This window comes from Pseudorasbora parva, chromosome 7, assembly GCF_024679245.1.
Source record: "Pseudorasbora parva isolate DD20220531a chromosome 7, ASM2467924v1, whole genome shotgun sequence".
Classification (NCBI taxonomy): Eukaryota; Metazoa; Chordata; class Actinopteri; order Cypriniformes; family Gobionidae; genus Pseudorasbora; species Pseudorasbora parva.
This window is the reverse complement of record NC_090178.1, coordinates 23542725-23567079: the sequence shown is the minus strand read 5'-3', so window position 1 is coordinate 23567079 and position 24355 is coordinate 23542725. Positions and strand designations below refer to the sequence as shown.

Genomic DNA, 24355 nt, shown 5'->3' with positions numbered 1-24355 from the left:
ATGCACGTGTCCGTTAAGTCCACAAGACCGTAGGGTGTCCCATTCATCATTTAAGCTTAAAGAAGGGTGCTCATGAGCTCCCCCTATGCGGCCGTTATCCGCCCTCGATGCGCACTTCAGCTGAGCCCACAACTTTGCGAGCTACGCAGAGGACTTCTACCCGGCAGTCAAAGCAGCATTACGTTGTGAAATTGCGGACTCAGAGGAAGACCGTGAGGGTTTAGGGTGCCATTTGGGACAGGGCCTGATAAACTGAATCCATTCTCTACTAATTCTCTGGGCGGGCAAAGCAGAGGAAGGGGAGGAAACCTTTCCTGGTATGACGTCATAACAGGAGAATTCAAGATCAGCTAGTCTGGGCTCTCAATTTATCAAAGGCAGAGAAAGACCGCTGGAACTCGGTTTACATCAGTCAAAATGTCTAGCCACTTGGGGACTATTCAGGCTAGGGGAACTCATATTAATGTTGAAAGTGACCTTCAACATTAATATTCGGATCTTTAAAATGTTTGACCTTTAAAATGTTTGTGTAGGAGCCTATAGAATGTCAGGTAGTCATCTGCTATGGTATCTGTGTCAATGCCAGCATGGCAAAGCAGTCCAAATGCCTGTGATCATCCTTCTAAAAACATAGAAATGTCAAATGGAGCACCCTGTGGTCTCATGGACTTTACTAGCACACACTTGCTGCAGTCATCGCAAGTTCACAAAATTGCAAGTGCACATGATGCGCAATTTGGAACGGGTCCCATGAATTTCATGGGTTCCACAGAACTTGCTGATACACATGCACTTTCATTAGTGTTGTCAGTTATTCTTGGCAAGTTAGAGCTGGAGTTTATCTGGCTCTTGTTTGTTATACTGTCTGCTGACCTATAAACTTTAACTGCTGCTTTACACCCATACTACATAGCACAAACATTCATATTGGACATTCTTGAATTCAAATATCCGTTATAGTTTGTGTTATGAGACTGGCTGCTTAATTACATTGAATTAGACAGTTGTGAGTTCTGCCTGCAGTGGCAGCTGTGACCAATGCATCTTCAAACTAACCTTGATCTAATATAGGAGCAGCAGATCATTGTGGTTGGTTTCATCCAACAGGAACAGCGTCAACTTATGCTCATTTTGTTTGGACCGCTGGATTGCATAACTCATGCTCCATTGTTATATTCTGTCTATAGGTTCATTGTTTCTCTTATAGTTTGATTGGTTTGCTTGTTTTGTGTTTATATATTCTGTAGTTTTGAGCACTGGTTGGAAAGCAGTATTATTAGCAATAAAGTAATATTTACTAATATTAGTGGCTAATCATGTTGTGCCAACATGGCCACACTTGAGAGAGTGACCTGCTCCATCAAAAGATTTTTCTAGATCGGGGTGCCCAATCCTCTTTCTGGAGATCTACCTTCCTGCAAAGTTCAGCTTCAACCCTGATCAAACATAATTGAACCAGCTTATTTGGATCTTCGGGAGAACTTGATGGATATGGGTTGGATTTGAACTCTGCAGGTATGTAGATCTCCAGGAACGGGATTGAGCACTCCTGTTCTAAATGACTAAAGGCTAATTTGTACTTCTTCGTAGACTGTGTCTAGCACGCATAGCTAGTGGCATGGCTTCACATGCACTTCACCAAAAATGTAACCGCATCAATTCTTTGTGGACCACAAACGCTTTGATTGATCTGCTCAACCCCAGTCTAGGAGGGCCGGTGTCTCGCAGTCTTTAGTTCCAACCTAAATGAACACCTCTGTCTGTAATTTTAATTCTGAACACTATGCTTGTTCTGGGGTGTTTGGTTAGAGTTGGAACTAAAGTCTCCAGAACACTGACCATCTAGGACTGGAGTTGAAAAGCTCTGATTTTGGCTAGTGCTTCTCAAATCTGTCCCAGAGACCTGGTATTGGCCGCACCAATATTGTGTCCTGTATTATCTACTAAAGAGCTGAGTTTATTCCGTTTTTTTAGATGGAGACAACTAGAATGTGCAGTGGTGGGTACAGTCTCCAGGACTACCATGGAGGGCTACCATCTTACTGAGTTTAGCTCAAGCCCTTAAAGCTTTAAAGCAAATTTTAAACCGTTAGTAAAATGTGCATAGCAGCTCGGGCATTCATAAAGGAGTAGTGAGGAGCAAAGCAAGTGTTTTCAATGAATTCCTATGAAAGTTAAGCTTCCATAGGCATGAACTGAAAATGCACCAGACTGGACACGCACCGTGAATGAATGCCCGTACTTTACCCGTATTTTACTTTTGGTTTAGAATTAATTTGCTTGAATTGGACATTCATTAACATGTTATTCTTAATGGAAGAACACAACAACAAAAAAGTACAATTACAAACTCCCTTAAATGGACACTTTTACATTTTGCGTTGAAACCAAATCTTCTGCGATCATCTTGTCACTCAGCTCCTCACTCGCAATAAACGAAATCAGTGAGGCAACTCTTGTTCAGCTCTATTGAGCAGACATGTTCAGTTTTTAATTGCAGTGTCTGTTCTTTAGGTGAACTAAATTATTTTACTACTATAAAAATCTAAATGATCCTAGGGGCAGTTCCCGGTGAGCAAGTGATGTAACCGGTGTTATCTGAACACTGACTATCGCAGCAAGCCTACTGGTTATTTGTGTAAATTATTTTAATCAGTCTAAAAATAGCTTTTTTTCATTAAACTTAAAATTGAAGGCTTTGTGTTGAATGTAATGAGAGTACTTGTGCTTCACTGGCATCTGTGATGTGTTATTGGAAACGTACTGGACAACTAACCATGTGTCACATCACAGTGGGATAACCATTCTGCACTGCACATATGTTTGTGTGCATATGTTGCCTTTCCTTATGATTCAATTTTGTGTTCCAGTTACTCCGAGATATAAGATGTGTAATCTGACGGGTTTCGAACAAGCTTTTGAATTGAATGTGTGCTTGCTTTTTCACTTTTGTTTTTGAAAACGCGATCATATGTACTTTGTGTGTAGGCCTATCATGCAGAGATAACGACAATACACCAATAGAGCTTGGGAAAGTGTCTGGCCATCCCGCACCACCACCCAAGTGGGTCTTCACTTAGTGGGATGGACAGCTCCTTCCAGTGGTGCTCCAGCTCATTTTCATTCATAGTCATCCCCAAATTGTGACCTGGGGCACATTTTCTTCTGTTTTGGAGTACTGCTGTCTTCATTAACAGGTCCACTGTTTTCATCATCATGGAGGCTGTGAAATTCTTTTCTTGCACATTTCTGTTGCATGTCCACTTGTAGAAACCTGAAGATGCTTGTCAAGTGCCGAGGCAATGCTATACTTTCAGCATTTTTCTGTATCCATGGTACCTATTCTTCTCTCCAGTAATACTGCAACCATTCCTTTGAACTCAGAAATGCCTATAGTCGAGAATTTTGTGATTTAAATCATTTTCAGATAAAGATTAATTATATTATTTATTAACACTGCAAATGTAAAAACAGACTCTAGTATAGGTAGCATGGCATCCAGCTCTCACCAGGCAACTCCAAAGTCCTGTCATCGGAAAGTCTGGTGATTGATCTGTCAGATAATACATCAGCAATAGCCCATCTCTGTTCATGATGGTATGTTATTGCTGCCTGAATTCCACAGAGTCTTGCTTTTTTTCTCGAGTGCAACGGTTGCCACAGTGCTATGGTGAAAAAATGGCTCACCAGTCTTGTGCATGAACCTGTTAACCATGTCACACATTACCTTTAAATCCATCCATTATTGGTAATTGCAAAATATTGGCAAAGCAGACAACTGACCCTCATTCAAGTAGGTCTTTGTTGGACAGCAGTACATTGTCTGTGTTTGACCATAGAGACCATTGATGGCAATGGCTCCACAATCTACTAAGGCTTTTAATGCTTTTGGAAAATGCAGCCCTAGCTGGTCACACCTGTTTGTCTATCCCAGAGACTTATGTGAGTGTAGGCCATTTTTCCTCAATATCAGTTGATTTTTTTTTATTATTATTATTATTTTTTTCCTACTTGGTATTTAATTAACAATAGGTGCAAGGTAGTCTATGGGTACATTTTGCCATTCCTGGATCTAGAGTATAGCACATGTATGGAGTGGCTTAAGGTTATTTAAAAAGTACCTGGTTACAGGATGGGGAAACTCTGTTCCTGGATGGCCACTATTTTTGATGATTTTTAGTTCCAACCCTAATAAAACACCTAAAAGTCTTCAGAATTATTGAACGTGACAGGTAGGTTTATTAGGGTTAGATCTAAAATCTGTGGAAAAGTATTCCAAAAGGAGCAGAGTTGCTCGTCCCTGCCTTAGTTCCTTGGTCCCATATTTTTTTAAGCTTAATTTTAACTTTAAGACTGTTTGTCTTTGCACATGTCTTGTACAAGGTGGTTAAAAGTCTATGCTCCCATGCATTTAATAATCAAGTTTTGTGTTTTGGTAAGTTGGGCAGTTGAGTAGGTTATTTTTTTGATTGTGGCTTTTTATGGGTGTCAGACAACCTACTGCAGTTTGTGAGAAGTGAGAGTTGAGTGACGTGGTAGTTTCTGATAGGTCTGCCTTAATCTTTTGTAGACCAGGGTCCATATTTACAAAACATTTTAAAGCTAAATGTAGCTCCTAAATTGCCACATTCGGAGAAACTCTTTAAATACTGGGCATGTCAGCCCTTATTTTAGGACTCCTAATTTTTTGCTCTAAGAGTATTTCACAAAGCATTTTAGCACTAAACAGTTCCTAAATCTGCGAAAGGTTATGGGTAGTCAAGAGGATTCCACTCACTAAGTCACTAAGACCAAGTCACAAACAATCCTAAATGGCTGTTGCCAGCACTTCGCCTCAGCAATATGCCTAAAGACACTGTACACCTTGAGGCAATAAGTGATAATAGAGCCTTGGAAATCTTTGAAAATAAAGAATATAATGTCCCATTACCTCTGGCAGTTGTTTCTATGAGTTCACACTTAATAATTGAATAGAGTAAAATAATGATTTGTTTTCACCAAGGGGTGCAGTTCATTTCAGAAATGTATGATTCAGGGCTGTAAACCCTGACTCGACTTGCGTTTCCACCACCAACAATACCTTTATGATATGCATGGTTTAACAAAAAAGGGCATTCTCATGCGAAGAAGGTGACAGTAAATTACAATGGATGACATGCAGCAGATCTTATTTTTGCTTCTTGGCATGTAACTGCTGACACAAGAAGACACGCCTGCTTTGAGTTACGGCTGCAGTCTGCAAGGAAAAACAGGTGCCAAAAAAGCATGCAAAAGTGACTGTTATGTCTGTTCTGTCAACCATTAAACGTTCTGCAGTGAGTCTAGCTTCACCCTTTAGTACTGGACTGGTTTCGGAATTGGGGTACCGTTCACAACTTATGACGATAGAAACTGTAAGGTTTGCGTACTGAACTGTACTCAACCATACCGCTCAGTGGAAATTAGCCATTAGCATCTTTGACATGCTGTCCATGGGGAGGTTTTCAAGCTCGGAAATTTAGTCCAATCCAAGAATACTCCCCCGTATCTCTGGCTGGGAATAGGAACAAGCCAAGAGTGAGAATTTAGGGTGGCAGAGGGATGTAGAAAGCTGTTGAGGTAACTAGGTGAGTCGGCTTGGTGTGTATATGCCTTCTCTTCAGTTGATTTAGATTATCACTTGACTGTGCTCATCCCGAACATTGTTTATAAAATGTTTATCTGCTTGTTTATCTGCTTACCCCCAGTGTATCCAACATGTGTCTTTTGTTTCTTCAGTAGAACAGAAATGAAGATTTTTAACTTCAAACTTGCAGTCTGCCAGTCATAATGCATGTAAATGAGTAAAAACTCTGAGAGTAAAAAAACATGCTTAGCCAACATGCACCGAACCTCTGCTGCTCGTAACGACACATTGATGTTTTAAGACACGAACCTTGAAACCGAACAGTATTTGTTTTTTGTTTTTTTACCTTATATCCACAAGAGACTCATCTAGCATTCCCATCCGCTATTACTTCCATCTGGTAAGGGCAAAACTGGCACGGATCATATATGCAGAGTTTAGCTCTAGCCCCAATCAAACACACCTGAAACAGCTAATCAATGCCTTTATAGGCATTTATTCTGTTTCAGGTGTTTGATTGGGGTTGGAGCTAAACTGTGCAGGACAGTGGCCCTCCAGGACTGAGATTGGGTGGTGACCCCTGTCTTAAGACATCAATCATCACGAGCAGCAGGGTTTTTGTACATGTTGTCTAAGCCTTTTTTTTTACTCTCATAGAGTTGTTACCCATTCACATGCATTGACTGGCAGACTGCAACCATTGAAATGAAACAAATCTTCATTTGTCTTCTACTGAAGAAACAAAAGACACCTACATATTGGATGCACTGGGGGTAAGCAGATAAACATCACATTTTCATTTTTGGGTGAAGTATCCCTTTAAGAGGAGAAACTTACCTAAGACCATGTACTGCTCTTTAGAAGAGCCCTTAGTGGTAAGACAATATTTTGTGAATATGGCCCCAGGTATTCTCAGTTTTGTCCCTCGAGGTCCACTTTCCTGATTAACCTGATCAAACTCACCTTCCTGTAGCTTTCTAGTAGTCTTGAAGACATTATTTTGTTTAGGTGTGTTTGATTATGTTTAGAGAGAAACTGTAGAAAAGTAGTTCCTTGCCATCTCTGAAATCCAGGTGTAGATGATAAAGGAGAGGAATTGTAGAATAGAGTAGGTCTGGAAGAAAGAACCAGAATTATTGTTCATCTCAGGTCATTGCAGAGATGCAAATATTCATTTGCCTCCAGTCCCAATTCCTGCTATACCCATTCCACCTCCTGTTAAATAACAAGTGTGGGGGAAATGGGGTATTGCCTTATTACGGGGATGTCTAATTCTGCTCTTGGACAGGTATTTTCCTGAAGATTTTTCTCCAACTCAAATAAAATGTGCCTGTAGAGTCTATACAAGGTCACCAGGATTATTAGACATTTCAGAGTAGGTTGGAACTCTGCAGACAGCTGACCCTTCAGGAGTAGGATTGGACACCCGTGGCCTTATCTATTACAAATTAAATTAGTAATTATCAGGGTGTGCTATGTCTCAGGGTGTAGATACTGAATAATATATGTTGTTTACTCATAATAGCATCCATCTTACATACTTTAGTATTGCTCCTAGTTTTATACAATCTAGTTTTGTTTTGCGTTGTTGCTGCCTATACATGCGTTTTACTTTTTGAAAATAATTCTTGGTAAGGGCACGATCCTGCTCCTGACCTGCCTCTGAATCCTGAGACCATTGAAGGTGCCAAGCTAATTTTCCTGGACTGAAGAACCAATTCTTCCATGGTAATGTGCAGAATGGTTCTTGATTGGGCAGTGGCATCATACCACAGTAATAGAGGTACCAGAAATCTACCCAGAGCTTCAGTTATATGTATTTAACACCAAATATGCTGACAAAGAACCATGTTACCTCTGTTAGCTGTATTTGATTGTTGACGATTTGGCATGATCTTGGATTGCTTGGTTCTTTGACGCTCATCCTGTACCCCTTTTACACCAGAATGAACCGTGTGCTAGTTCAGAGCCAGTGCTGGTGCCGGTTCGTAGTTGGTTGGCCTGAAGAGCCTTCTAAAAACCGTTTGCTTTTCCACATGCTAAAAAGCCACAACAGAGTCAGGTCTTGCGTCAATGTTACACCTCTGCTAGCGAGGCAGTGGGAAACACACACACCAGGCATGTTCTAATGCATCGACGCTGCGCAGACCGACCCACGTATGATATAAAAACGCATGAGTGAATCAAAAGCATAAGGAGTCATATGCTCTCGCTGGACTTGTTGTCATACGGCAATTGGTCTGCACCGCGCCAGTGCATCTCGAACAAGCCTTCCATCAACAATGGCGAACGTTGTTACTATTGATTCGCATGGCTTTACGACATCGTAAATCATTGGCATCTAAACACTGCGAATCCAACGCATTTGTGCAGTAATTTGTATAGACGCTGATTACAAACGAGCAGCCGCTTTTAGCTCCATTAGCTGCTATTTAAAAAATGGCCTATCTCAATTTTGTCTTCATCTTGTTGACCAGTGCCTGACGTAATCGGTTCTTACATCTAGCCCAGCAATGTTTTGGTGCTACTTAAGAACCACTTTTCCTTGCTTGGAGCTGGGGCTTTGGGTGTGGAAAGACAAAGAACTGATTTGAGACCAGGCTCTGGCTCCGGACTAGCACCAGCACTGCCTTGGTGGAAAAGGGGTACTGGACCTTGCCTGGACAGGTCCGTAAGATTAAACCTGTTTGGGAACAGGCTTATTTCATGTAATTATTATACTAATGCATTTTATTTAACAGTGCCTTTCAAAACACCCAAGGTCACTTTAGCACTTTAGATTATGTCACTATGTTGCTGTCTTGATGCCAGCCAGTCGCTGCATTGCTGATCATGGCTTTGAGTATCTATGCATCTGCTCTCTTCAAGGAACGTAAAAACGCACCGTAATCTTAAACTATTTATTATAAATGTTTTAATCCAGTACACAAATTTGTTTGAAGAACCAAATAAGCCAGAGTTGAGTTATCACAATTAGAAGATCTGGCATCATTCAAATCATCTCAGATGTATTAAGCAAGGTATGAAGAATGGACCCCAGGGTTAGGTACTTCTACATTGCTGTTATTCACCTATCATTTCCCTCTGATATTAAGGTTGTTATGGTTGGATTTTTTATAAGGGTTAGGGATAGGGTTAGGATCATATATAGGGATAGGGATGTTGATCCATGATCAACATAATATTTTGATACAGGAACATGTTTTACTTGGTAAAATCAGAAATGACACTAAACTTTATATTAAACAAAATCTCAAAGTACTACAGATTTAAAACAATCAACAACAACAACAAAATAAAACTGAAAAATTAAGTAAAAAATCTAATCAATCAAAAGCTCTGCTAAAAGGTGGGTTTTAAGACCACGTTTAAAAGCTTCTACAGTCTGTGGGGTCCGCAAGTGGTCAGGGAGAGCATCCCCAAGACTGGGGGCTGCTGAGCAGATGGCCCGATCTTCCATAGTATGGAGTTTGGTCCTGGGAGTCCTGAGAAGACAACTCGAAACAGAGCGGAGGTTATGTGTGGATGTTTGTGTGGTGAGAAGTTCCTTGAGATAGGTGGGTGCGTCACCATGGATGCTCTGGTGAGTAAGGAGGTAGATCTTGTACTCAATCCTGAGTGAGAGCGGAAGCCAGTGGAGTGATTTGAGAATGGGGGTGATATTGTCGTACTTGCGCACCCTCAAGAGGATACTAGCAGCGCTGTTTTGAATATACTGCAGCTTCTGGAGATTTTTGCCAGGAATGCTGATAAGGAGCGCATTGCGGAAGTCCTGCCTGAAGGAGACCAAAGGCGTGGACAAGCTTTTCCGCATCTGCCAGTGTTTGTATGGGACAAAGTTTGGCAATGTTTCTGAGGTGGAAGAAGGAGGTCTTACACAATGTTTGATGTGAGCTTCAAAAGTGAGTTGTGATTCCATTCTGACCCCCAGGTTGTTGACTGATGTAGAAAGTGGAATGTCCTGATCAGAGAAAGTAATGCTGGTGATAGCTGAATTCTGGACCTGAAGTGGAGTGCTGACAAGGATTGCTTCAGTCTTGGAGCTGTTTAGCTGCAGAATGTTTTGCTTTATCCACACCTTTTATCTCATCCAGGCAAGTGATCAAAGTGGATGGTGTGAGGTCAGCAGAGGGAGATGAACTTGTCCTAAGGTAAAGTCGTGTCATCAGAATAGCAGTGAAAAGAAATCCCATGCCGGCTGATGAGACTGCCAAGGGGGGAACATGTAGAGGATGAACAGGGTGGGGCTGAGCACTGAGCCTTGAGAGGCACCGCAGGTGATGTTGTGTGACAGGGATGTAGCTTCTCTCAACGCAACATATTCAGTTCTCCCAGTGAGATGAGAAGAGAACCAGTCGTGAACGGAGTCAAAGAGACCGATGCTGGAATGTAAACAGTGAAGGAGAATGTTATGATCAACAGTATCAAAAGCTGCAGTTAAGTCCAGGGGCCTTTTGCACAAAACTAGGATAAGGGATTAAGCCGGGATATCTTGGTGATCCTGCATCAATTTATCCCATAATATAATTTTTCGTTATGGTTATCATTCTTGGTGTGTGTGCACCTTTAGGATATGTTTAACTGACAGCGGTGTACTCAATATTGCTTACAGATGACAAGATCACCAAGATATCCCGGCTTAATCCCTTATCCTAGTTTTGTGCAATAGGTCCCAGGAGGATGAGACTGGATGGGGAACCAGCATCTGCCGCCATCAGTAGATAATTTGTGACCCTGACCAAAGTTGTTTCTGTGCTGTGTCCAGTGAGGAAACCAGACTGAAATTACTCAAATAAATTTTGTTCCAAATGGACCTGAAGCTGTGTAGAAACCACTTTTTCCAGCACCTTAGAGGTATGAAAGGTTGGAGATGGGTCTGTAGTTGTCAACAACATCTGGGTCTAAAATGTTTTTTTTTTTAAGAAGTGGTCTGATGATAGCAGTTTTTAGTGATGAAGGAACATGGCCAGCCTTGAGGGATTGATTAATGATCTTGGTTATTAAGGGACTTCAGACACAGAGATTAGATTTTACAAAGGCTGTGGGAAAAGGATCCAGTGCATAGGTGGATGGATTTATTTTTCTGATGTCCTCAACCTTGTGCTATGTGATGGAGAAGCAGCAGAGATGTTAGAAGGTCCCAGGCTGTGGATCAAGTCGGGACAGGCAGAGAGGTGCAAGTGGATGTTGTCTACTTTGTTCCTGAAAAGGTCATGAACTTAATACACCTCTCTTCCGTGGCTTCTGAAAAAGAGTGAGTTTGCGGTTTAAGGATGTGATTAATAGTGGAGCTTCTTGGAGTTTCCAGGGTTATTGTTATTTAGTGCAAGTGTAAAGCTCTGATTGGGGATTACATCTTTTGATATCAGGCAATACCAGTTATGGTATGAACGCACCGTTCAAGTCATGTTGTAAAGATCGTATTTAAGTTGAAAATTGGCACCACAAAGTCGTAAATACCAGTGGGAAGTTCTGGATTTTTCTTTAAAGGGTTACTTCAGCGATTAGCATATGGCTTTGTATCAGTAGAAACCCTGGAGTATATTCGAATGATTGTGATCTCCCGCCTTCCATACGGAACGCTTCATTGATGCCTTAAATACGGAAAGATTCCGTATAATAAGGAACGGTTGGCAACCCTGCTTGCAACAAAGTAAGCTAGCATAGTAATTAGCCTAATATAAAATGATACAGTTTTTTCGAATCAGAATTGTCGAATCTCTCTATGGTCGACCGATAGTCGAATCATCTATATGTGTGTGAATGGGTTGGGAGGGGCATGACACTTGTCAGCAGAAGGGTAAAACTGTTTTTATTTTCCTTTACACACTGCACACAGGAACAACTTTTAATAAAGCGACCAAAACTGCCTGCCAACTGACAGACGAACTGACAATGGCTTTCTTACTTAGGCTTAAATAGCCTAAAAGGTAATGTGGTGGATAAACATTCATGAACCGTTTTCTCATAACATGTTACAGCTGCGATCGAAATACAGAACATCACACAAATATATAAAAGAACATTTTGATAAATAAACCTAAAAAAAACCTGCCTAGAGAAGAAAAGAACACTGAGTGCATTTACATGCACATTCTTAAGCCGATTGTGCCTAAAGGGGGTTAAGGACGCGAAGCTCAGCGCTGCGCCTTAGGATCTCACACCGCCACCTGACGCACACATTATATACACGCAAGCTCAATTTTGAATTGACTGACAGAAGAGCTGCGAGGCGAGTGTATCTTGTAGCACAGGGTTAAATCAGTATGTACATTGACGATTTAAGGGAAATGTAATATAAATTTAATATAAAACCTTGAAAAAGCGCTCTGTGGTGCGGCAGGATTTTAAACAACTTCCTGAGTGGCCGCGGACAGGCGCTGAATGCTGCCACCGGTGTGTGTACACTCATTGAATGTGTTCGAATTTTAAAGGCACGGTGCGAAGCTCAGCGCCGCGACATCTTTGAAATATTGAGCACCCCCATATTGCCAAAATGGTATGATCCTCGTTTCATAACACCCGTGAAGATTCGACCGTGAGATCGGTGGTCGAATCAGGCTCCGCATATCGATGCATCGAATCTTCGACTATTCGGGGTCACCTCTAGTTTACAGTGGCTTCATAGATCAATTAAAAACATAAAAGATTAAAACTCACCTGATGCGCAGTCTTTGTTCTTCATTTTCTATAAGCAGAGTTGTTAAACCTTGCTGTATTTTCATGAAATTCATTACAAAAAGGTGCACCGCCATCTTGTTCCGGCCAAAGAGACTTGAATGCACATGATGTTGTAAACACTACTTCTCATCTCATAAATACGAACATCCCAGGAGGACTTGAGGCACCGTTTGTTTCCCTGGGGTCCAGATTAATTCCTGTTCTAGCCTAGTTTATACTGTATTCATTAATTTCAGCACATTTACGCTCCATTTTAAACACTGTTTATTGTATTCAAATTAAGCACTGTCTGCTGCTGCGCATGTGCAGTATAATCGATACAAAGTAGTATGTGATACATTGTCGTATCAAAATCAGTCCTTGTGTAGAGTAGGTATTCTGTACCTGACTAGTGTAAATCATTTTAATTTGCCCCTATATAGGCATATATTTTTCCGCTGAATATCTCACCATGCAATGGTGCTGTGAATGTGATTGTCGACATGACGACGAGTCACAATGCTTTTTTTTTTACAATACTTTTTCTTTTCTTTTTCTTCTTATCTTCCTCAGTTATAGTTTTGGACTGTGTTGGAGAATACAGTAGAGGAGATACTGGAAGTGATGGGAGAGGAGGTGTGGAAGCTGGAAACTCGGGTTGCCCAAAGCGCTGTAGCACAATATGTTGGAATACTGCCCACAAGTCAATGATTCCGATAGCACACAGTCGTCATCTTTTTATAAGGTAAATATGAAACAGCCTAGAGATATATTTAAGTCATCGTTTTGGTGTAGGACCAACTAGGTACCAGAAAAAGCCACCAGCTATCACTGTCTACTCCATGTTTGGCTCATAATAGGTTAACCAGCCTTTCTCCTTCTCAACATTGTCCACTTCTGTTGCTTCACGGCAATTTTTGCCTTTTTTTTTACCACTTGAACTGTCAAGCCTGTAACTGGAAGCTTTTTCTTGAGTTTATAGCATTTGATAATTACAGACATCTACCTTTTTTATTTTGCAAATTATGCAGAACAGTTGAGAGAAACTACATTATATTTTGGAAATTGAGGCCATCTTTAAAATTCTTTAAAAAAAACTCTTTCAAACTCTTTCCATGGCTTTTATTGTACATTTTATGTAAAAATCAGGCCTCTCTTAAAGCTTGCCTTCAGAAAATGCAGCTTCTAAAGAGGTGTGATGTCAAACCTTTAGGTCCTCCAGGATCTGGATTTGACAAACCCACAAGATTACATTTAAGGTCGTCATGAAACAGAATTTGTGATTCTTTTCTTCTCTATAGTGATTTATATCTTTGTGAAACGGCTTCTCAGGCAAGAAAAAATGTAGGTTGAGGCGTAATTTTAGTTGGGGAACTGTTTGTATGGTTGTGGTTTGCTATTGCTGCAATCGTATGTAAATGACCTGGTTGTTCTGCACTCATGCCAGTAATTGGAGAATTGAGAGATGTTGCTTCAAGAGGGAGGGGAAGTCCTTTTAATTAAAGATTATAAGGACGTGATAAAGTACACTGATAAATTTACAAAAATCCCATTAAAATGGGACCTGTCAATTTCATTGTGACTGGTTTTTGCTGTTGTTGAATATATACTGAAAACCACACTCTATGTACCACTGATCTTGTGTTTCGAGAACCTCTGTATATCCTTGATGATTTTGGCATATATAATGGCCTGTTTCCACCGAGTGGTACGGTATACAATAATTTCCATTTCGATTTATCAAAAGTTGTGAATGGTAGCACAATCCCAAACTATACCACTTTTTGGGACCCTTCCATTGGTACCTAGCACAGTAGTTCAGTACTTAAAGGCTGGAGGTAGACTCACTGAAGGACGTTGAGTGGTTGACACAGAATCGTCACTTGTGCATGCTTTTCGGCTGTCTTTTTTCCTTGGAGACTTTGCTCAAAGCTTTTCTTCTCTTAGACAAACAACCACATGCCAAGAACAAGATCTGCATGTCTTCTGTTGTTTTGTTCTTTGACATTGATTGCTGCACCATGCCTATCAAGTAAGGGTACTGTTTGCGGTTGTAACGCAAGCCAGATTAGGGTTTAACATTCCAAATCTTACTGTTCTGTACCGCTTGTGGATACTAGCCATAAGAGTAAATGGGGCCTGGTTCTGTCACACTCCAAAATTACAAAAAAAATGATGGGGTACATTGTTCCAAGTCTTTAAAAGCCATACAGTAAATGTATGTGATGAACAAAGCAAAATGTAAGTTTGTTTTTCTATAAACTTCAATTTTGCATAAGCTGAGATGAACTACAAAATTTGTCAAAGGACAAAGCTCTTGCACTGCATTCACACAGGGTGTCGCCTGTGTGACATAACGGTCATAGTGATAACAGCCAATCAAATTTCTTTTCCGGTGTTGCATGAACGCATGTGTTGGCCCTTGAAAAGTTGAAAGGTTGTGACGCGATGCAATGGAACCCACGATTCAGGTCCGCAACGCTTGACTTCACTCAAGTAAATGAGAAGCGTTTATGCAGACGCCCCATGTGAATGCAGTGTTAGATTGCTAGTGATTCCATTACCTTGGGATTACTTCAGCACTGATATCTAAACATGATGCTGTGGTAGTTCTACTGTATAATTGCCAGTTTAGTGTATGTTTGATATTATTAATATTAGAAGTAGTATTTTAAACATCTACATTATACTACCAAACAGCAATTTTATTAGTAATTGCATTTTTTTCCCTTTATGCAGGTCTTTGGGCAAATCTGCTATAATGTTCCCACTGATTTGTAGTGGATAAATGTGGTGAGCATTTCATTTAATCTTATTTAAATTTATTTACAAATTTGTGCTGTTTTGGTAATCACATGGGCATTTGTCTTTCAGAGAGCTAGCCATTGAAGGAGTAAACGAGGATGGCTCAAAAATGGAATGCACTCCAGCAAGCCCAGATTCTTTCTAACCAGAGAGCAGAAATGTCTGTGGGAACTATGGAATGTAATGGAATTCCAGTGGAATCGGAGGAGAACTTTGCACATGAGATAGAACAATTAATTGAAAAGGAAAACTTTTCAAGCATGATGGATTTGCAAGACATTTCTGAATCAGACATGAAAGACTTTGAGTCTAATTCTCTGCAGGACACATGCTATGAATCATCTTGGCAAGATGCAATGCATTCAGGTGACCTAGAGCAAGATAAGTCGGGGGATAACATGCCATCTTTTCCCTTACCTAGCTCAGTAGAGGTTGAGTCCACACCTGAAGCACATTCTGAGGAGGCAGTATTTGAAACTGCTTTTGAGACAGATGCTGGTCTTGTGGAGTATTCCGATATTAGCAGCTGTTCTGACACGGAAGAAAATCTTGATTGCAATTTAAGTTCATCCATTGAAGTTAACATTAGTAGAAACCAGGCTTGTCCATCTTTAGAGGAAGGAGACCAAAATTCAGGTAATGCAGTGGACTTTTCTTCTGCTGAGGTCTGCCATAGTGCTATGAAAGTGGATATGAGTAAAACAAATCTACAGCAGGACGCTGGACCTCCAGAGACCATGAGTGAGAGCAAAGGACATGATGTAAACCATGCCATACCAAATTCCGAGGATCCATGTACAGAAGTACAAGGCGTGGATAATTCAAATGGTGAAATGTCTCTGTCAAAAGATGGACAAATTGAGCAAAGCGACATTCTTTCTTGTGATTTGGATTGTTTTTTGGATCAAACAACGATGCATTGCAAAGAACTTGATACCTCTCATAGTGGTTCCGCTTGTGCCTCAAATCATGCAAATATTGAGACTTCATCCACTTCTAATGAAAATGAAAGCAATTGCCAAGCCATAGGTTCACTAAGTGTTTGCCAATTGGAAAAGATAGCCCCAGATACTGAAAACGCAACATCAAAACCTGAGCTTGAAGAGCCATTTGTCATTTCTGGCATTGGAAAAGATCCATGTGGCAACTACCAATTGGATGGAATGAACCCAGATCCTGAAAATACATCTCCAAAACTTAAATTTCAAGTGACTGCTGGGATATCTGGCCATGGAAAAGATTCTCTTGGTGACTGTCAATTAGAAAACAACCAACCAGATCCTAAAAAAACATCCTTTCAACCTCGCCATGTAAGTTCTTCTCAGCTGGAAGGACAGAAATGCTTCACACCTAATGATGATGAACAAGTTGAACGGAGTAGTTTTGGATTCCTTGAGTCTTGTTTTGGTTTAAAAAGTAAAACGGCGATCATTAAGGGACTGAAACACAAGGAAAATGCACATGTAAACCAAGTCAATGAGTGCAATCTGTTTAATCATGCAGAACCACCAGTTCTTCTAAAAACTGCCTTTGAATCTAATAATCAGATGGATGAGGGGACTGATGCACCAAAAGATCCTCTACTACTTTGTGCTGACCAGACATCCAGAACCTCCTTAGATCCTGGACAGCATAAATGTTGGAATGACAATAGCACCATTGCAAGCAAATATTCTTCATCATATTTCAAGACCCAAAAGAGAAAACTGCAACCTGTTGTTCTCCTCAAGACGACTGAGCAAAAAACTTGTAATGGAAAAAACTACCATTGCTTTGGGTGCCAAGATTCAACACAAAGCATAGATGAGCTAATCGAGCACTACCACAGCACACATTCTCTCCATAAATCTCAGTACTGTCCTACTTGTGAATGTCACTTCACTGGTGGCGCATTGGCAGAACACTTCTGTGGGGAAGTCAAGCTTAATGACAAGTTTAAATCATCACCCTCGTATAATAAAGGGCTAAATGAGGAGAAAGCTAAGTTCATTTGTAGGTACTGTAGGAAGTCCTTTGTTCGACAAGCTTATTTTCAAGATCATGAGCTGAAGCACCAAGTTGTCACACATCATAGATGTGACTGTTGTGGATTGTACTTTGCTAGTGCTCACAAATGTCAAAGGCATAAGCGTAAAGCAACTTGCACACCCTTGATACTAGACCCTTGTTTACAGAGTGAAGACTGTTCAGAATCAATCCTTGGAAAGACCGATATACCAGACATGGTTGAAAAAGCTGTCTCCGACAAAGAACTTCGTGGTTGCTACATAAAACTAATGGATGTGTACAAGATAAGCCAGTCACCTGAACAAATGCATTGTCATGTTTGTGGGAAGACCTTCAGGCTTAGAGCACAACTGAGAGCACACCTTAGATCACACTCTGATGAGAAGCCTTTCATGTGTGACAACTGTGGAAAAGCATTCAAATATACCTGGAATCTTAACAAACATAAAAGAGAGCAGTGTTCTCAAAAGATTGTCCCATGTGAAAAATCTTCCGCACCAGAAAGCATGGTTCCTAAGTTTAAATGCCCCATCTGTTTTCGCATGTTCAAGTACTCCTACAATCGGACACGCCATTTGCGTGAACAGTGTCTCAAAGAATACATGAAAAAAGGCAAAGGAAAGATTGGTGGAAAGCATCGATGCCCTTTGTGTAAGGACATGTTTACCATGGCCAGCAACCGCAATAGACACATCAAGCAAACCTGTATTAAGCTCAAGCTGTATACAGCCAAAGGAAACGTAAAGAAAAGAAAAGTGTTAGTTATCAATACCAAAAATGAGAACAAAGAGTCACCCTTGACTATGCCTGTACAAAAAACAACACAGTACAAATGCCCCTTTTGTCCATCTGTGTATTCTAGCAAGTCTGGTTATTACGGTCATCAAGCAAAGCATAAATTGCTTGCAAATGCCAAAAAGGCAATCAAACCCAAACACGGTAATGGTGTCAATTTGAAAAGTTCAAAATCTGCCAGTCAAAAGTCAACTAGCAAAGAATCTGTTGCTAAGGATGACAGCCTTCCTTTCTCTTGTCGCTTCTGTGGAAAAGCCTTCACTTTTCCTGACTCGCTAAAAAAGCACTTACAACTTCATAAAGGAAACAAACCTTTTCGCTGTTTAGACTGTGGTAAAAATTTTGCCAGGCATGCACACCTAATGACTCACAAAAATGTGCATAAGCGGAATGTACAGTGTTTGGTCTGTTTGGAAGTTCTGCCTTCTATTGGAGATTTGTTAAAGCACAGACAATCCCATCCAAAAAAAGGCATGCTTAAGTGCCCTGAATGCCCATTGCAGTTCAAATTTCCAGTATTTCTGCTTCGACACGTGGCTGTGCATGAGAGAAGACGCAAACTTCAGGAACTTTTACCTCCAAAGGAGCAAGCTAAAACTCAAAAGGTAGAAGCAACTTTTAAAGAGGAGTTCAAATGTGCTCTCTGCAAAGAAGCCTTTGCTGACTCAAAGGCACTTAGTGAGCATTGTTTAACTCATATGCCTGGACCTTCTGCATCCAAATGTCAGTACTGCAAGCGCCTTTTCTCAAATCGTGCTGGGCTGGTTCGTCACATCCGCCTTCACACTGGGGAAAAGCCATTTCCATGTCTAACTTGTGGCAAACACTTCACCAGAAAGGAATATCTTAAAGTACATCAGGAAAAATGTACAGTGGAGCAACCACCTTTACAGACGTCAAATGCTGAAGAAATACAGGCAGAACATAGTGTAGAGACTCCACTAAGCAAGAGCAAGACCAACATACTCTATAATTGCTCATACTGCCCACATTCATTTCGTTTTCCCAACAATTTGAAACTCCATGAGAAAGCCCATTTGGCAAAGACAGTTTTCCCTTGTCCAAAGTGTGGGAAGTTTTACAGGAAAAGAAAATTTAAGGAGCACAACGAGAACTGCAATGGAAACAACTTAAAACCTTCTTGTGGAAAATGTGGGAAAAGTTTTACAAGAAAAAACTACAGAAATGGCCACGAAAGACAGTGCCAGGGCAACAACGCTGCCACCGAAAACAAAGCTGGTATAAAGGAAAAGAGCAAGTTTAAGCAGCAATGTCCACAATGCCTTAAATGTTTTAGAACAAGAAGTTTTCTCCAGAAACATCTCTCGCTTCATTCAAATGAAGCCCTATATGGGTGCATGCATTGTGAACAGAAATTTGACAATCAGGATCGATACTTGCAACATGAGGCTTTTTGTGATGGTGTATCTAAGGAACGTAGATTGGAAAGTTTAAAAGGATCTGAGAAAATTAAATCGATCTTTACGGAAGTAAAAAATCAGAAAGAAGACACTGTGGAAAATGGTGAGGGATTGAAGTGCAAATTTTGCACAAAATCATTTTTGAGGGCCAGAAATCTAAGACATCACATCCTCACTCATACAGAGGTCAAGCCATATCGGTGCAAAACTTGTGAAAGTTGTTTCTCACGCTATGATCATTTAAAACTGCACCAAGCCCGCTGCAGAGGAAAACGCAGACTTGAGGTGCGAGTTGTAAAGATGAATCTCGACAGCTTGAACACAAGTTCCCAAAGCACAACACCGGAAGGTGACCCATTGCAATGCACTGTTTGCTTAAAGCGGTTGTCCACCCAGAGTGATCTGAAGCGCCACATGGCCATGCTCCACATTACCGATAAACCTTTTCCTTGCAAAAGATGTGGCAAAACGTACAGTTCTAAAAAGACTTTGGCAAGGCACAACCACAACATCAGATGCAAAAAGATTTCAAAGGAAAGTATGCCATCTGCCACAAACAATGTCCGAAACCAACCATGCAGGGAAACTTCCAAACTTCTACAACGTATACAAGTGCACTACATGAATAAATTTAAATACCTATGCGAGTATTGCCCTCGCCGCTTTAAATTATCAGGACAACTGAAAGTCCATGTACGTCTTCATACAGGAGAAAAACCATATGGCTGCGCTAACTGTGGAGAGCATTTCATCAGAACAGACTATTTGAAACGGCACTTGGCTAAATGCAGTGGAAAAGGGGAAAACCAAGAAAAAGTCCTTTGTGACAAGTGTGGTGACCTGTTTACACGGGAAGCACTGTCTGTACACCAGAAGACCTGTGTTGTCAGCTCAAAATCATCTGGATCTTCTCAAGAGGTAAACAAGAGCCCCACTAAGATAAAGGGTTTTTCCTGTGCTAACTGTAGTGACCGTTTTCTATTGTTTTCGCAGCTCCAGCAGCATTTTTTAGCAAAGCATAGATCTGATCAGCCACAAGAGTCAGTTAACAATCAACAGCAATCGATTTCAAGTCACCCTCAAGTCATAAAGCAAGAGCCTGTTGATGAGGGTTATGGTCAGAACCAAGAACGCAGCAGTGAGATAAAGGAGCGACGTGCGTGTTCAAACGGAGACCTTAGCAAGCCTCTCAAATGTCCACAGTGCAACATGCGGTTTTCCAAAAGCACTGGATTGGGTATGCACATGCGCATACATAATGGCGTATACCCGCTTTCTTGCACAAAATGCCATATTGGTTTTTGGACGAAAAAGACGATGGAAAAACACAGGAAAAAATGTAAGAGTCACACAATCATGTCAAATAATGCAAGTGCCCTGGAAAATGAGGTAGAATTAGATTGTGCTCTAAATGACACTGTGTTAATATTTAACAAGGGTTCCAATACAACAGGAACCGGAGTACTGCAGACTAAGTTCTCATGTAAAGACCAAGACCAGGAAAATGAGGCCGAAAAAGGAGATGCTGCTGTTCACAAGTATCAGTGTTCTGAGTGTGATCAGAGTTTTACAGATGGACTGAGACTCATAAGTCATTTAGAGGAGCATGGCCGTGAAGATCAAGAGCGCAAATCAGATATCCACAGATGTAATCGGTGCAGTAAAGTCTTTACGCAAGCTGGTATGTTGCAAAGGCATATGAAAATCCAACATCAGGCAAAAATGGATAATACCTGTGAAACTTGTTTCAAGAGATTTCGTTTTCCTTCTGACCTGGACATCCATAGATCTTGTCATGACCCCAGTCGCCCCTTTGTCTGTGACAGTTGTGAGATGCGGTTTTGGACTGCTAAATCCCTGACCATTCACCATAGGATGGCTCATAGTCATGCACTCAGCTCAAAAGATGCAAGTGTGAAGGCAAGAACAGAGCACCCTGAAGTATATAGATGTGAACCATGTGACAAAACCTATACTGTAAAAAAGTCATACAAAAAGCACTGCAAAGTAAAACATGGAAGTGATTCAGTCAAACCCCTAACTGAGGAATTGGAAAAACCATCTGCCAGTGTAAGTCAGGAATCAGATAAGGAAGAGTCCAACATACAATTTGAGGATGAAGATAACAGCGACAATGACTCAGATTCAGCACCATACTTTCCTTGCCATGTTTGTGGTAAAACATTCTTAACATCAGAAAATCTCGAGGATCATCAAAGATGTCATCTTGGCGAAAAACCCTTTGAGTGTGAGGAATGTGGGAAGTGCTTTTTTCAGCTAGCAAACTTGCAACAACATCAGCGATGCCACAAGTCTGAGTTTCAGTGTCAAATGTGTGGTAAAGGTTTTGTCTCGCTCTTCACCCTGCGCAAACACAAACAAACGCATATCAGAAAGAGCCCTCACCGCTGTACCAAATGCCACCTGAGCTTCACTCGCCCAACGAAACTAGCTGAGCACATGGTTACACACCGCGATGAAAACTTTCCATGTGACCTTTGTGATGAAACCTTTTCCTGTAAAACAAGTCGGGCGGAGCATCGTAAGATGCACACAGAGCAAGAAGAGCTTCCACCATTGATTCCACCCCAACAGCCTCAAACAAAGCAAGGGACTTCAGCCATCTCCAGTAAAAGCCTTTCATCAAGTAACGTTGAGCAGTATAAGTATCGCTGTGGAATTTGTCAAATAAGATTTCCAGATCCAGAACAGCTCTCGGAACATGGTTGCAATCCAGCAAAAGAGCGTCCGTACTCATGTCCAGAATGTAACAAGCATTTCTTGCATGGTTCCCACCTAAAAAAGCATCAGCTCAGCCATCAGTTGTCAGGACCATGTTCGTATCAGTGTAATCATTGCAGTATGAGCTTCACCCACCACCATCTTTTCCTCACCCATTTACGAAGCCACAGGATTGAAAAGGCTTCCAAGGACAGTAACTTTCCTACCAGTGAAAAGACTATACGTGTAGAAACTGTGAAGCGTGACAAAATTTACCAGTGCCCCATATGTCCTGAGAGCTTTTACCAAGCATTGGACCTCGCAAATCACCTTTCTGTTCATTCTCATATGTGCAGCGTTTGTAATATGACTTTTCCCACGAAGAAAGACCTTGACGAACATGAACAATGCCATTTGACTGCTGCTACACAGTATGAATGCACCGAATGCGGAGACAGTTTTCTTGGAAGTGATGCTTTCCGCAAACACCACTGTAGTAATAGAAAGTTTTTAGACAAGCGCCATTCAGAGTCATCCGTCTCTTCCTCTAAGAAGCAAAGTTCAGGGGCTCCGTTTCAAGCAGGTGATGAAGAGGAGGAAGTTGATGTTGGAGAAGACTTCATCATTTGTCCTATCTGTAAAAGACGCTTCTCCTCCAATAGCAGTTTAATGGAGCATCATAAAAAGCATCATGAGGATCCGCGTCCTTTTAAGTGCTTGGTTTGTAATAAAGGTTTTACGAAGAAACGGTACCTTACACAGCACCAGCAGATACACAGCGAACGGCCTTACAAGTGTGACGTCTGCTCAGAAACCTTTAAAACAGAAACAACTCTCATATCTCACCGCAGAATGCATGATGCTAAAAGGCAACATCAGTGCCCAATATGCTGCAGAACCTACCTTACAGCAAATGATCTGGCAAAACACAAACGGAAACATGCTGAACATCAAAGTCTGAGTCAGGACAATGAGTTCCGGTGTGATATGTGCTATAAATCCTTCAGCATGTTTGATCAGTTACAGAAGCATCAGGAAACCCATGTGGGACAAGTGGTCTATGAATGCACAGAGTGTGACAAAGCCTTTGCTTTTCTAAATCTTTTGGAGGAGCATCAGCGGACTCATGCTGCTGATTCTGCAGACTCTCTTCAGTCTCAATCACCAATCCATTTTCCCTACCAAAGCCCAGTGAATGAATAACGGTCGACTTACTGATGGCTCATTTTCCTGCAATGCAGGTTATTCAAAATCATTCAGTTTTCTGAACATTTGTTAAGATAAACTGTACATAAAATCCATTTGTTCTTTTTAATTGGGCCTAACTGTTTTTATCCACTTTGAAATATGGTGTGGGTGTTTTACCGTAGTTCTCAAACGGTCTGTTAAGGTTCATACAATCTACTGTTCTACAGTTCTGTGAACTGCTGACTAAATGCTCTTTGTACAGTACTCAGACTGATGTGTGTATATTAATATGCAATCTAGATGATGTATGCATGAATGACGTAGTTGGAGATGTTAATGTTCCACAGTACAGTTCACAAGGATGTATAGTTGAAAATCCTGCATCATTCCTTCATTGTTGAAGTAATTTTTGACCTTGCTAAATTTATTAGCCATATGTGTTTTAAACAACATTTTGAAAGTTAGAATAAATCTGTAGATTTGATTGTTAATATTTCATAGTAATGTTAACCTTTTTTTTATTTACTATCCATGTGTTTGTAAACATTTAAGGTCAAGTTAAGGGTTCATCACATAGTAGTTATATATGATGTGATTGCCTTTTTGAGTTTAAATAATGTATTATGTTTTATGAAAATCCAGCTTTATCTTTTTGAGAACATTCTAACTTCAATGGCTTTGCTCAAAAAATACAAATAAAACATCAAACTTAAGGCTTGACATAAAAATACTGTACCTTTTCTGTTTAAGCTACATTAGTGCAAACATATATATGGCTACAGAAGCTGATGTTTAGTTTTAATTTTGTATTATATGGCAATGTTGAGAATTTCTATACTAGTAAACATTTACATCTACTTTGTGGTTATTGAGAAATTTCTTTCACTTTTGCAATGACTTGAGGTAATGGGTCACATTGATCTTTTTTTTTTTTAATCCACTTAAAGCTGCAGTCTGTAATTTTTGCAGTCTAGCGGTAATTAAACAACTGCATGCCTTGTGGAAGAACATTACAGCCGGAGCTACTTCTCTCCATTTAGGTCAATGGTGAGTCATGCAGGGACTGTGTTCCTCCGCTGTGACTTACCAGACCGGTCTGAAAGGGTCCCAATATAAACACTTATTATAAGTGTACCATAATGATTCAGGGTAA

At 40.7% G+C, this 24355-nt stretch overlaps 1 protein-coding gene across 4 annotated transcripts in view; it reads left to right on the top strand.

Annotated features, from left to right (window-relative positions):
• Positions 1-24059, top strand: part of znf1035 (zinc finger protein 1035) — a 29568-nt gene extending 5509 nt beyond the window's left edge. For 2 of the 4 annotated variants that reach the window (XM_067448707.1, XM_067448705.1), the window contains 3 exons: positions 12839-13010; positions 15005-15058; positions 15140-24059. In XM_067448707.1, coding sequence (XP_067304808.1) covers positions 15169-23217 — 8049 coding nt within the window. In that variant the 5' untranslated portion in view covers positions 12839-13010; positions 15005-15058; positions 15140-15168 and the 3' untranslated portion in view covers positions 23218-24059. The remainder of the gene's footprint in view (positions 1-12838; positions 13011-15004; positions 15059-15139) is intronic. The other 2 variants (XM_067448708.1, XM_067448706.1) reach the window with 1 other exon arrangement.
• The last annotated feature ends 296 nt before the right edge of the window (positions 24060-24355 follow it).